The sequence below is a fragment of the Littorina saxatilis genome, linkage group LG14, assembly GCF_037325665.1.
Source record: "Littorina saxatilis isolate snail1 linkage group LG14, US_GU_Lsax_2.0, whole genome shotgun sequence".
NCBI classification, from domain to species: domain Eukaryota; kingdom Metazoa; phylum Mollusca; class Gastropoda; order Littorinimorpha; family Littorinidae; genus Littorina; species Littorina saxatilis.
The window spans coordinates 18,784,100-18,796,391 of NC_090258.1; the positions used below are offsets into that span (position 1 = coordinate 18,784,100).

The 12,292-nt window shown below is 44.0% G+C and overlaps 1 protein-coding gene across 1 annotated transcript in view; it reads left to right on the forward strand.

Moving 5' to 3' along the window:
* Window positions 1-9,683, forward strand: part of LOC138947291 (glyoxylate/hydroxypyruvate reductase A-like) — a 12,621-nt gene extending 2,938 nt beyond the window's left edge. Inside the window, exons 3-9 of the mRNA XM_070318740.1 lie at window positions 1-133; window positions 1,763-1,848; window positions 2,129-2,225; window positions 2,520-2,640; window positions 3,445-3,512; window positions 7,430-7,568; window positions 8,456-9,683. The exon at window positions 1-133 is cut by the window's left edge and continues 4 nt beyond it. Of these exons, the coding sequence (XP_070174841.1) occupies window positions 96-133; window positions 1,763-1,848; window positions 2,129-2,225; window positions 2,520-2,640; window positions 3,445-3,512; window positions 7,430-7,568; window positions 8,456-8,542 (636 nt within the window). The 5' untranslated portion in view covers window positions 1-95 and the 3' untranslated portion in view covers window positions 8,543-9,683. The remainder of the gene's footprint in view (window positions 134-1,762; window positions 1,849-2,128; window positions 2,226-2,519; window positions 2,641-3,444; window positions 3,513-7,429; window positions 7,569-8,455) is intronic.
* Window positions 9,684-12,292: the final 2,609 nt, after the last annotated feature.

Here is a 12,292-nt window from a genome sequence, read left to right on the forward strand (position 1 = left end):
CTCCGCACTTCGTCCTGACGCGATCATCCATTTCCTCTGACCCTGTGTCAGAGTACGCCATTGGTCAGATCCTGGCCCATCACAGAAACCTTTACATGTACCACGACCAACAGAAGGCTTCTGTCTGGAAAAGGTATGGCAAGTCGTATGTGCCGTTATGATAAGCGAACGTTACAGCTGTAGCGCACAACGTGTTATTGTAAACGTATTTTTTCTTTTTCTCTCCCTAGAGATTCGACTGGGTGGCCGAGTGGTAACGCACTTGCGCTCGGAATCGAGAGGTTGCGTGTTCAACCCGGGGTCAGGCCGCTATTTTCTCCCCCCTTTCCTAACCTAGGTGGTGGGTTCAAGTGCTAGTCTTTCGGATGAGACGAAAAACCGAGGTCCCTTCGTGTACACTATATTGGGTGTGCACGTTAAAGATCCCACGATTGACAAAAGGGTCTTTCCTGGCAAAATTGTATAGGCATAGATAAAAATGTCCATCAAAATACCCGTGTGACTTGGAATAAAGGCCGTGAAAGGTGAAGGTTCGCCTAACAGGCTTGAGGTTTGCTGGTCGATGTGAATGCGTTATATATTGTGTGTAAAAAATGTTTGTTTGTCTGTCTGTCTGTAAAAAATTCCATTTCACACGGCAGAAATTAGTATGTAAAGCGCGGAGAGCACAGTTAATTGTGGTTCGCGCTATATAAGCTCACCATAATAATAATAATAATTCAGCTTTTGAGTTGAGTTGGTTTTAGCACTTGAACTCTATTTCTCTATTGTGTGAATTAATTGCAACGGAAATTTAAGGATCTGCACTCGAACACATGCTTGTATACGTGTATCAGCGTATCCGTCATTGTTTAGCAATGCAAATAATTATAAACAAGATGGTGAGCATATCAAATATGCTTAACGTGAGATCAACACACAGTTTTGGGATGAGTTGGTAGGGGTGTCGGAGGCTAGCTGTGTATGGTTGTCTAGCTAGAGATAATTACACCTCACAGCAGTAATATCTAATTGCATAATAAAACTAGTACAGTATTTGGAAAGTGCAATTATTCAAGTTAAGCTAAGCGTTACTGTGACCTACTGTGACGGCGCCTCTCGGTGCACTATTTCCGAATTTGATTTATTTAAGTCCAACGGGTTTCGTTTGCTAGACGTATGCATCCCTGACAACACGAGGCAAATTATAGCTAGGCCACGCGGAAGTTAGATTCAACACTAACGAGTATCCTACTGAAATCCTGCTCATTAATTAGTATAGTTGTGTGTCATTTTAGATTACGTTATTGCATTTCCGGTCCAAATACAGTTAAATAAAGAACACATATTCTTGGTCACATTGACCAGTACACGTCTCCAAAAGGTTGACGCTGGCACATTCCTTGTTTTATGTACTCATTTAAGCATTCTGTCACTAATGTAGTTATTTGTTTATTTTTAAGTTTTTTTGTTCGTTTCTTTTGTTTATATTTACGTATTTTTATTTTCATTTACGTATTTTTATTTGTTATATTCTTTTATCCATCTATTCATGTATATATTTGTTTATTTGTGTATGAATTTATGTCTCTCTTTTTTATCTATTTATTTACGTATTTATCTATTTATTTATTTGGTTGATTAGTTGGTTAGTTGGTTTGTTTGTTTATTTGTTTGTTTGTTTGTTTGTTTGTTTGTTGGTTGGTTGGTTGGTTGGTTGATGACTTTTTTATTTTATTTATTTATTTATTTATTTATCTAATGATTACAATTTATTTTGCAGAATTGGGGGTGACTCCCCCAGACGATGTCTAGTACTTCGCGATAGCTCTGTGGTACTGCTGGGCGTAGGAAACATTGGAAAAAGAAGTAAGTCGACAACAGAAAGTTTTGTACATACTAGTGAAAGCGGTCTCATAAACACCTGGCAATCATATAGCCGAAAATAGCTTGGGGATATCAAGCCTAGGAAAAAGTAACCAGTATTGAAAGTTATCTCATAAACATTTGACAATCATAGCTGCATGAAAATATCATAGATATGGGAAGCATAAATAAAAAGAAATTAATAGAGAAAGAAAAGGGAAACCAAATTAAAAAGAAAGGAAAGACTGGTCAAGGTCTTAAATATGTTTTGTGTGGTTCGCAGTGGCTTCCCTGTGCAACATGTTTGGCATGACGGTGTACGGAGTAACGAGAACCCCCGTGGAAAAAGGACACGGATCCCCGGACGTACATCACTACAGGTCTGAGTGTTGTTGCAGAAAAAAACAACTACATGGCTTTCTTGAGAAAAACAAATGTGTGTGTGTGTGTGTGTGTGTGTGTGTGTGTGTTTGTGTGTGCGTGCGTGTTTGTGCGTGTGTGTGTGTGTGTGTGTGTGTGTGTATGCGCTTGCTAGCGTGCATACGTGCACGTGTGTAAGTGGGTGTGTACGCGCGCGAACGTCAATACGCGTGTGTATCGTGTTTTGCTGAGAAAATGATAATTCATTAATCATCAGACACATTCTATTGATTGATCATCTGATTACTGTGCAGCACGACAGAAGATTTGCCAAGCACACTGAGTCAGGGAGACTACATAGTGAATATGCTGCCCTCCACAGAGCACACTAGAGGACTTCTAGATCATGATGTCTTGCAAGTTTGCAAAGATAAGGCAAGGCAAACAAAATACGAACGATAAAGTGGAAAGTAATGTGTTTGAATGTGTGTGTGTGTGTGTGTGTGTGTGTGTGTGTGTGTGTGTGTGTGTGTGTGTGTGTGTGTGTGTTTGAATGTGTATGTGTGTGTGTGTGTGTGTGTGTGTGTGTGTGTGTGTGTGTGTGTGTGTGTGTGTGTGTGTGTGAGTGTGTGTGTGTGTGTGTGTGTGTGTGTGTGTGTGTGTGTGTGTGTGTGTGTGAAAGAATCACACAGACACGAATTAAGGACCAGTGAGTAGACACACGTGAGAGAAAGAGAGACCCACACAGACACAGACACAGAGACATAGAGAGAAACAGCAACACACAGGCATACAGACGGACATAATGGAACACAGAGGGAGAGAGAGAGAGAGAGAGAGAGAGAGAGAGAGAGAGAGAGAGAGAGAGAGAGAGAGAGAGAGAGAGAGAGATTGATTGATTGATTGATTGATTGATTAAACTTTATTACAGAAGGATGGAGATTTTAGGCATTGCCTAGTCTTACAATCTGTCCTTGCAAACAAAGACGAGAACAAAACAACACATGAAAAGAGTTATTATGGAGAGAGAGAGAGAGAGAGAGAGAGAGAGAGAGAGAGAGAGAGAGAGAGAGAGAGAGAGAGAGAGAGAGAGAGAGAGAGAGAGAGAGAGAGAGAGAGAGAGAGAGAGAGAGAGAGAGAGAGAGAGATCACAATTACTTCAAGGGTTAAGATTTGCAGACAGAGCAGATCAAAATGTCAACCAGGAATAAGTTGTGATGTGTGACGTCATTATTTCAGAAGCCGGTCTTCATCAACGTAGGACGGGGTGACATCATGGGCGAGGAGTCCATTATTAAGGCTCTGAGGTAACGTACATTAATAGCCTACACCTGACACCAGGCTGTTACCATACTCTAATCTCGCTTCACGCGCATCATTGTCTTCCCCCGCGGGTTAGGGGGAAGAATTTACCCGATGCTCCCCAGCATGTCGTAAGAGGCGACTAACGGATTCTGTTTCTCTTTTTACCCTTGTTAAGTGTTTCTTGTAGAGAATATAGTCAATTTTTGTAAAGATTTTAGTCAAGCAGTATGTAAGAAATGTTAAGTCCTTTGTACTGGAAACTTGCATTCTCCCAGTAAGGTAATACATTGTACTACGTTGCAAGCCCCTGGAGCAAATTTTTGATTAGTGCTTTTGTGAACAAGAAACAATTGACAAGTGGCTCTATCCCATCTCCCCCCTTTCCCCGTCGCGATATAACCTTCGTGGTTGAAAACGACGTTAAACACCAAATAAAGAAGAGAAAAAAGCATCCTTGTCGTAAAAACAGTTCTGCTCTCTCTCAGTCAAGGCTTTTCCATGGGGTGAGATTGTGTCTCCACTTGAACACACAAACACTATCAAAATGCTGACTACTTGTTGGGCAGAGTTGGAATTTTCTCTCTCTCATGAATTGAGTTCGCAGATTGATGCTAATTGTGACCCTCCACCACGAAATGAGTCGCATGTCACCTCCCGCGGTTCTGCGCTAGGCTTAATATAAGTCTGGGGAGTGTCTAGTAAAAGTGTGAGGGTCACCTTAGTCACAGGCTTATAGCTCAAACAGTTTTCGCTCTTTTCTAAAACGGTTTTCACCACTGGATAGAGCATAAGAAACTCTTTAGGAAAATGTAAAAATATGAAAATTATGCAAAGGTGACATGCGACTCATTCCGTGGTGGAGGGTCACAATTCATCAAAAACACAATTCCATCTCTGCGCAGAAATCAATGAGGCTGACATTGTTATTTGGTATACCCAATGCGGACCAGGGCATCAACGAATTAAAAAAAGAACTAAACTCCGTCGGGTTTGTATGGGTTGTGGGAGAGTCGGAGCACGTGTTTCCGACAACCGGCACGGTTGGCCTAGTGGTAAGGCGTCCGCCCCGTGATCGGGAGGTCGTGGCTTCGAACCCCGGCCGGGTCATACCTAAGACTTTAAAATTGGCAATCTAGTGGCTGCTCCGCCTGGCGTCTGGCATTATGGGGTTAGTGCTAGGACTGGTTGGTCCGGTGTCAGAATAATGTGACTGGGTGAGACATGAAGCCTGTGCTGCGACTTCTGTCTTGTGTGTGGCGCACGTTATATGTCAAAGCAGCACCGTCCTGATATGGCCCTTCGTGGTCGGCTGGGCGTTAAGAAGAAAAAAAAACAACGTGTTTCCGACAGACCTCTCGCTAGAGAAGGTCCCTCTTCCACAATACCTACAAACCCGAAGGAGTTATTTACAAAAATCGTTTATTGCATTTCAGATCGTAAGTTTAAACATTAATGAATTAGTTTGTTCATCAAGATTACCATCGACATTTTTGCTGACATTTAGGTTTAAACATGATTTGCAGTGTGTTCATAATGATCCTAGAAATTCATGAAATATATACGTATGTTGTGTTTGAATAAAAGAAATGCGTTTTTGTTGTTGTAAATCCGTTTCATGTCAATTAGATTCATTTGGTTTGTGTTACTGATAATGGAAGGGCGCTGGTTCTATGCGACGCTTAGTTTTCGAGATAGGTGTGACTGACGAAGAACAGGACGTCACATTCCAAATAAGCACGACTATGTTGCAGGTGGAAGCCGCTGAGATTGCATTTCTTCGGGAGGTTTCCGCAAAATAGATATTACACGATTTGCGCGAAACAGTTGAGAAGCAGACGATCTCTGAGATCTCTGTTCGTCTCGTGATAACGTTATTTTGTACGATTCACTTGCAAACTAAAGTATACAATTTGGTGTGTCAGTGGTAAATGTAAATAGAAATGTGTAATACAGACAAAGCAAACAAATAAACGTGTTTTTCTCGTGAAAATGTTGCGTTGTGCGGGTGTTTGGGTGGTCAAGTGATGTACACAAAGCAAAGTGCGGGACGGACTCTGCTCTGTGCTGTAACACTGGCAAGTTCAAAACACGAAAAAAACGATTTCGTTATGCGGGCAGCCACGGGGGATGTATACTGTTCAAAAAAAGAAACGCATAGCTTGTAATATTTGGTTAATTTAGTTATATGGCTACAAGGATATCCACCAAACTGCAGAAAATGTTTATCTGGTCGTCGACCTTTCGTCCATTGCCACAAGTGAGCTCTGCACGTGACGCATGCGTTATCAGTGGCTACAATGTCAAAATTGCTCATTTGGCATGACCACTCGTCATGCTTCAGTGTAATCTCGTGAAACTCGGGGAATATTGAGCTCTCACCATGTCTTCCAAAACCCATAAAAGCGGATTGTTCGCCACAAAGAAATCAGACGACAATTCAGCGACGAAAGATGGCCCGATTGAGCAGAGAAGACCGCCAAATTGCATTGGGTCGTTTACAAGCAGGCCAAAGTCAAAGTGCAATCGCCAGGCACTTCCACGTGTCCCAGAGCACCATCAGTAGACTGTGGGTCAGGTTTCAAGCCACTGGCTCCGTTGCTGACTTGCCACGAGCGGGAAGACCAAGGGCGACAACTGCTGCTCACGACCGCTTCATACGGCTCCGCCACCTCCGGAATCGTTTCCTGTCGGCCTCATCTTCTGTCCAGGCTCTCCCCGGGCCACACCGATTATCGGACCAGACCGTGCGGAACCGCCTGCATGAAGCTGGTTTGAGAGCTCGCAGACCTCACAGAGGAGCTGTCCTCACCCGCCGCCATCGCCAGAACCGAGTGCAGTGGGGCAACCAGCACCTTCGCTGGACCGTCCGGAATCACTGGAGACACGTGTGGTTCAGCGACGAGTCCTACTTCCTGCTCCAGCGACATGATGGTCGGAGGAGGGTGTACCGGAGAGTAAACGAACGTTACGCGCCCAACTGTGTGGATGAGGCACCCGTTCATGGTGGTGGAGGCGTCATGGTGTGGGGGGCGATCAATACCGCTGGAAGGAGCACCCTGGTGCACGTCCAAGGGCGCATAACTGCCCAGCGATACGTGGAGGAAATTCTGCGCCCACACGCCCTTCCTCTTCTGGCTGACCAGGATGCCATATTCCAGCAGGACAACGCTCGCCCGCACACAGCACGACTCACCACCCAGTTCCTCACCGACCACCATGTCCAGGTGCTTCCCTGGCCATCCATGTCGCCAGACATGAACCCGATAGAACACCTCTGGGATGAATTGGACAGACGTGTGCGCAGGCAAGAAGAAGCGCCGGCAAATCACCGCGATCTATTGCAGGCACTTCAGGAGGAGTGGGACACCATCCCACAGCAAGATATCCGGCATCAGATCCAGTCCATGCCCAGAAGGTGCCGGGCAGTTGTTGCTGCTCAAGGCAGTCACACCCCCTACTGACTTGACAGCCTCGGCACCCAATCGTATTGATTGACTGATTGATTTGAAGATGCAAATGAACTGTGTGTGCATTCAACTGTGTCCATACCAAATTTCAAACAAATAATCTAAATATTGGATTTTCTGTTAATTTTTTCGAAAAATAAAACAAATTTGGCAAGTAGCAACTATGCGTTTCTTTTTTTGAACAGTATATGTATTTTTCAAATGGTTGTAAAATAAGTCTTGTATTTATCACCGTACTCAGGCCCTGTTCTTTTTTTTGTCACACCTAAAACCGTTATTTCTTGTGAGCGACGCAGCATTATGAGACAATGTGTCCGCACTTTCTCGGCAGTACGGTTTCGGCCAACCTATGATTTTCTAGTTGTGGTGATCTAAAATGCAATGCGTTCAGTGATCAGTTCCACAGATTGACCAAAATGTATTGATTTCGCTTTACGCGAATTGTTGTACAGATCTGAGTGGATCTCCGGTGCAATTCTGGATGTGTTCCCGGTAGAACCGTTGCCTGCGGATAGTTTGTTATGGAAGGAGCCAGGAGTCACGATTACACCGCATATTGCGATGGCTCTTGACGAAGATACGCTGCAAAAGGTATGTTTCTTTGATAGTTAGTTTATGTGTTGGCTGGTTAATTGTTTGGCCTGCTGTATCTTATAGTCTTGTTTGATTATTTGTTTCCGCGTTTTGTTTTGCTTTGTTGTTGTTGTTGTTTTTCCTTTGTAGAGGGGTCTTCCTTTTTTGTAGCTGTTTTGTTTGCTTATTTACTTCTTTGCGTGTTTCTTTGCCTGTTTGCTTGGTTAATTAATAAGTTGTCAAATTGGCTGGCTGTTTCGGTTGGATGTTGTTGGTTTTTTGACGAAGCAACTTACTGATTCTGGTTTGGTAATAAACAAAAATGTTGTGCTATTTTCAAGGGAAAACAAAACGTGCGTGTATTATTTTTTCTGCAAACCCACTTAGACTTAGTTTGTATTCGCAGAATGTTGTTTTTGCTTTCGTTATTATTGTTGTTATTGGTGCTTTCGTTGTTATTACTATTGTTGTTGTTATTGTTGTTGTTGTTGTTGTTGTCATCGTCGTTGTTGTTGTTGTCGTCGTTGTGGTTGCTGGTGTTGTTGTTGTTTTTGTCGTCGTTGCTGTCGTTGTTGATATGAAACCATGTGAGTTGTCCATCTGACATCACTATAGTGCCAGAGGCTGGATCTCTCAGACTCTTTGTTGGGGAGTTTTGATTAGCACTGAGCTCTGCTAATGGGAGTTCAGATATCTGATGACAGCTAAACTGCCAGCAAGTTATTGAATTGTTGCTTTTACTTTTTTGACAAACAACCCCCACAACATGAGGCGAACAAACAACACAACAACAACAACCAACACCTCCACCACCACCACTACAACAACAACAACAACAACAACAACAACAACAACAAAAACAACTTTAAGCTTTCAAAAAAAAGCTGTGCATGATTTTGTTTCAGGCGGTGGCAGTATTTCTGGAGAACTACAATCGTTTCGTCAGCAAGAAAGATCTGATTGACGTCGTCGATATTGAACGAGGCTACTGATGACGTCATACAACTGACGTCATTAGGTGTCAAACACACTTTCTGGATGGCTGTAGGACTAGCAGCTGATCACACACACACAGACACCCACAGACACCCACACAGACCCACACAGACACACACACACACATACACACACGCTGACACACACACACACACACACACACACACACACGATGACACACACACACACATACACACACACACACACACACACACACACACACGCGCGCGCGCGCGCGCATAAACAGTCTTAAACTCACATTCGCAAAATGCACGCACATATTTTACTCGTATCAATGCCATTTGCATTTTTCTTTTGCTTACTCACTTACAGTCACAAGAAGATGTTCCCTTCAAACTACCTGAAAAACAGAAGGGATTTTATGATACGAGCTAGAAGAAAACAAACTTGTCACATAAAACCACTATGGTGCATAAACATTTATTCAGAGCAATAGTATCGGTCAGCTGCAGTGAACTTGGTTGTTGAGTTGTATGGAATGTTGGTATTTATTTTTTAACAAGAAATTGTTTTAACTTTGAATAGATAGATTTTTTTTTAAACTTCACGTTTTTCTTGTTTTTGTTGTTGTGTTTAACTTAAAAAAAGTGAAAAAATGTGCATAGTACTGTTTTGCCTGTATTTGTGTCAGCGTCCATAATTGTGACCCTCCACCACGAAATGAGTCGCATGTCACCTCCCGCGGTTCGGCGCTAGGCTTAATATAAGTCTGGGGAGTGTCTAGTAACAGTGTGAGGGTCACCTTAGTCACAGGCTTATAACTCAAACAGTTTTTGCTCTTTTCTAAAACGGTTTTCACCATTGGATAGAGCATAAGAAACTCGTTAGGAAAATTTAAAAATATGAAAATTATGCAAAGGTGACATGCGACTCATTCCGTGGTGGAGGGTCACAATTATGCGTGCAAAGTTACTGACTATTAACAATCTACCTACTTACGAAAGAATGTGTCTTAACGCACTGCTGCAATACCACGAATAGGTAGCCTACTTGTTACCTTTGTCGTATCTTTATGTTTTACACCTCAGACAGGGCCCGCGATAATCTGTGAGAGGGAATCTTGCGAGAAAATCCCCCTGCTTTTATCGCACTCGCGGAAAGTGACTGCGCATGCGACAAGCTACACTAAGAGCAAGCATGCGTAGCAGGCTATTTGCTCCTGGACAATCGCCCCTCCACCTCCCCCCCTCGAAACATTGCCCCCGGACCTGTGACCCTGGACCCCCCCCCCCCCCCCTGGACATATGACACGTGACAACCACCCAGGCAATGGTAGGACAACTGCCCCTTGGACTGATGACTGCGTGTGTGTGTGTGTGTGTGTGTGTGTGTGCGTTAGGGGGGTGGTGGGGGGTGTATGAATGCGTGTGGGCGTTCGTGTGTGCGTATGAGTGGCAGCCCCCTCACTATGTGACAGTTTATGTAACAGTCAAACAAAACAGTCATATTTTCACTTGTCGATGGTTCTAAAAGTTGACATAATGAAATACATGGGAGGTAACAGATGAAAATCTACGAATTATTTGTAACTTCAGTATGGGGGTTCTCTCCCCTGCAGTGAAAGACACAATTTTGCGATGTCAGAAATATAAGCTCAGTGGAGTAATACAATTCCATTATGTTTTCCGACTGTTGCGAATGGATAATAAATCAAAAAATCTCATAATCTCTCATAGACGAAAACACTTACACACAATGTCGCGTTGACACACACACACGCTGACACACACACAAACACACACACACACACTGACACACACACACACACACACACACACACACACACACTCATACACACACACACACACAACTAACTGGGTAAATGAAAGGGACTAGGTGCGGGTACGAGTGGAAAAAAAGGGGGGGGGGGGGTTGCGAATCGAGAGGGTCGCGGAGGGTGGTGACTCGATCCTTTAACTGCTAGCCCCATCCAAAAAGCTGTTACAAAACACGCTTGGCAAAGAGCGCAACCAATATACTTCCTGATTGAAAGACTAATGTCAACAGGCTCTGAGTTGGCACAACTTTGGAAGGGTTCGCTGCACTGTTGTAACCTTAGAATTACAATGAGAACGACAGACACGGTTCCTTTCAATCTACCCGTTCTTATGTAGAGACGTATGAGTTTCAGTCACGGTTTTGGGTATGATGTTCGCCTATTACAATCAGTGTAGCTCGCGCCCGTGCGAGCAAGACTGAGAGAGAGAGAGGGGGGGGGGGGGGGGCGAGAGAGAGGGAAGCGAGACATTTAAAAAAGCTTTGCGAGACACATCTTGAACACGCGGCCAGTACAACTGGCCTTGACACGGAACGATTCAAGGGGGGCAATCTCAGTCATCTGAAAGAGGGAAATCCAAACGCAATCCGCCTTGTTCGATTTTATGGGCTTGGACGATAGAGAAAAATAAGAAAAGCAAAAGCTGGAGTCCAGTCTGGACGAAACTGCTATCAAGAACGCAGAATTGTTTTTTTCTGAGTTTTTTTTTAGCCGTAAGCGCCATGTTTATCGGAGCAGGAAACTCTTCCAGAGTGAGGCCCCTTTGTTGGTTTCACTGCGGCCGCATGTTGTGAACAGCAGTTATGAGAAATTCGAAATGAGAAATGGCGCTTACGGCTAAAAAAAAACTCAGAAAAAATCAATTCTGCGTTCTTGATAGCAGTTTCGTCCAGACTGGACTCCAGCTTTTGCTTTTCTTATTTTTCTCTATCGTCCAAGCCCATAAAATCGAACAAGGCGGATTGCATTTGGATTTCCCTCTTTCAGATGACTGAGATTGCCCCCCTTGAATCGTTCCGTGTCAAGGCCAGTTGTACTGGCCGCGTGTTCAAGATGTGCGAGACATTTAAAACAATACACAATATTCATCGTTTCCGTCGCGGCATGGAAACCAGTCCGCGTTGAGTGTCTGTGTCTTCTAGGTTTAGCACAGTCGTTCGCATCGTGGAGTGAGATCTTTTATCATCCAGATTGTCAATCACCTGGTGCCGGCACTGCCTATACCACAGCTAATATTACGCAAGATCCTGTCACATTTGTCAAGAGAGAGCGAGAGAGTTCTTTCCATGTCTCTGATACTTGAGGCGTCTTCGCACATTTCATCTGATGAATCAAAAGGAATGTCACATTTTGTGCTGGTCCTTCGGACAGGTGTTTTTGTCTCTATGTTCTTTAAACTGCAATGTCCCTTACGGCGCACACTGTCACTGGACCGGCACGGTTGGCCTAGTGGTCTCCGCCCCGTGATCGGGAGGTCGTGGGTTCGAACCCCGGCCGGGTCATACATAAGACTTTAAGATTGGCAATCTAGTGGCTGCTCCGCCTGGCGTCTGGCATTATGGGGTTAGTGCTTGGACGGGTTGGTCCGGTGTCAGAATAATGTGACTGGGTGAGACATGAAGCCTGTGCTGCGACTTCTGTCTTGTGTGTGGCGCACGTTATTATGTCAAAGCAGCACCGCCCTGATAATTTTATGGCCCTTCGTGGTCGGCTGGGCGTTAAGCACACAAACAAACAAAGAAACAAACAAAGAAACAAACACTGTCACTGGCTGTAGTATTGATGTTTTTTGCACGCTTTTCATCACCTATGACACCACCGTGCCCTGTTGTCCTGGCTCTACTGTGTGTCACCACGCCTGGCTGCGTCAAATTACTCACAAGAAATTCAGTTGATCCCAGGATCAACACGGGCCGAAACATTGACAATATCAAAGAAACAGGAAGTT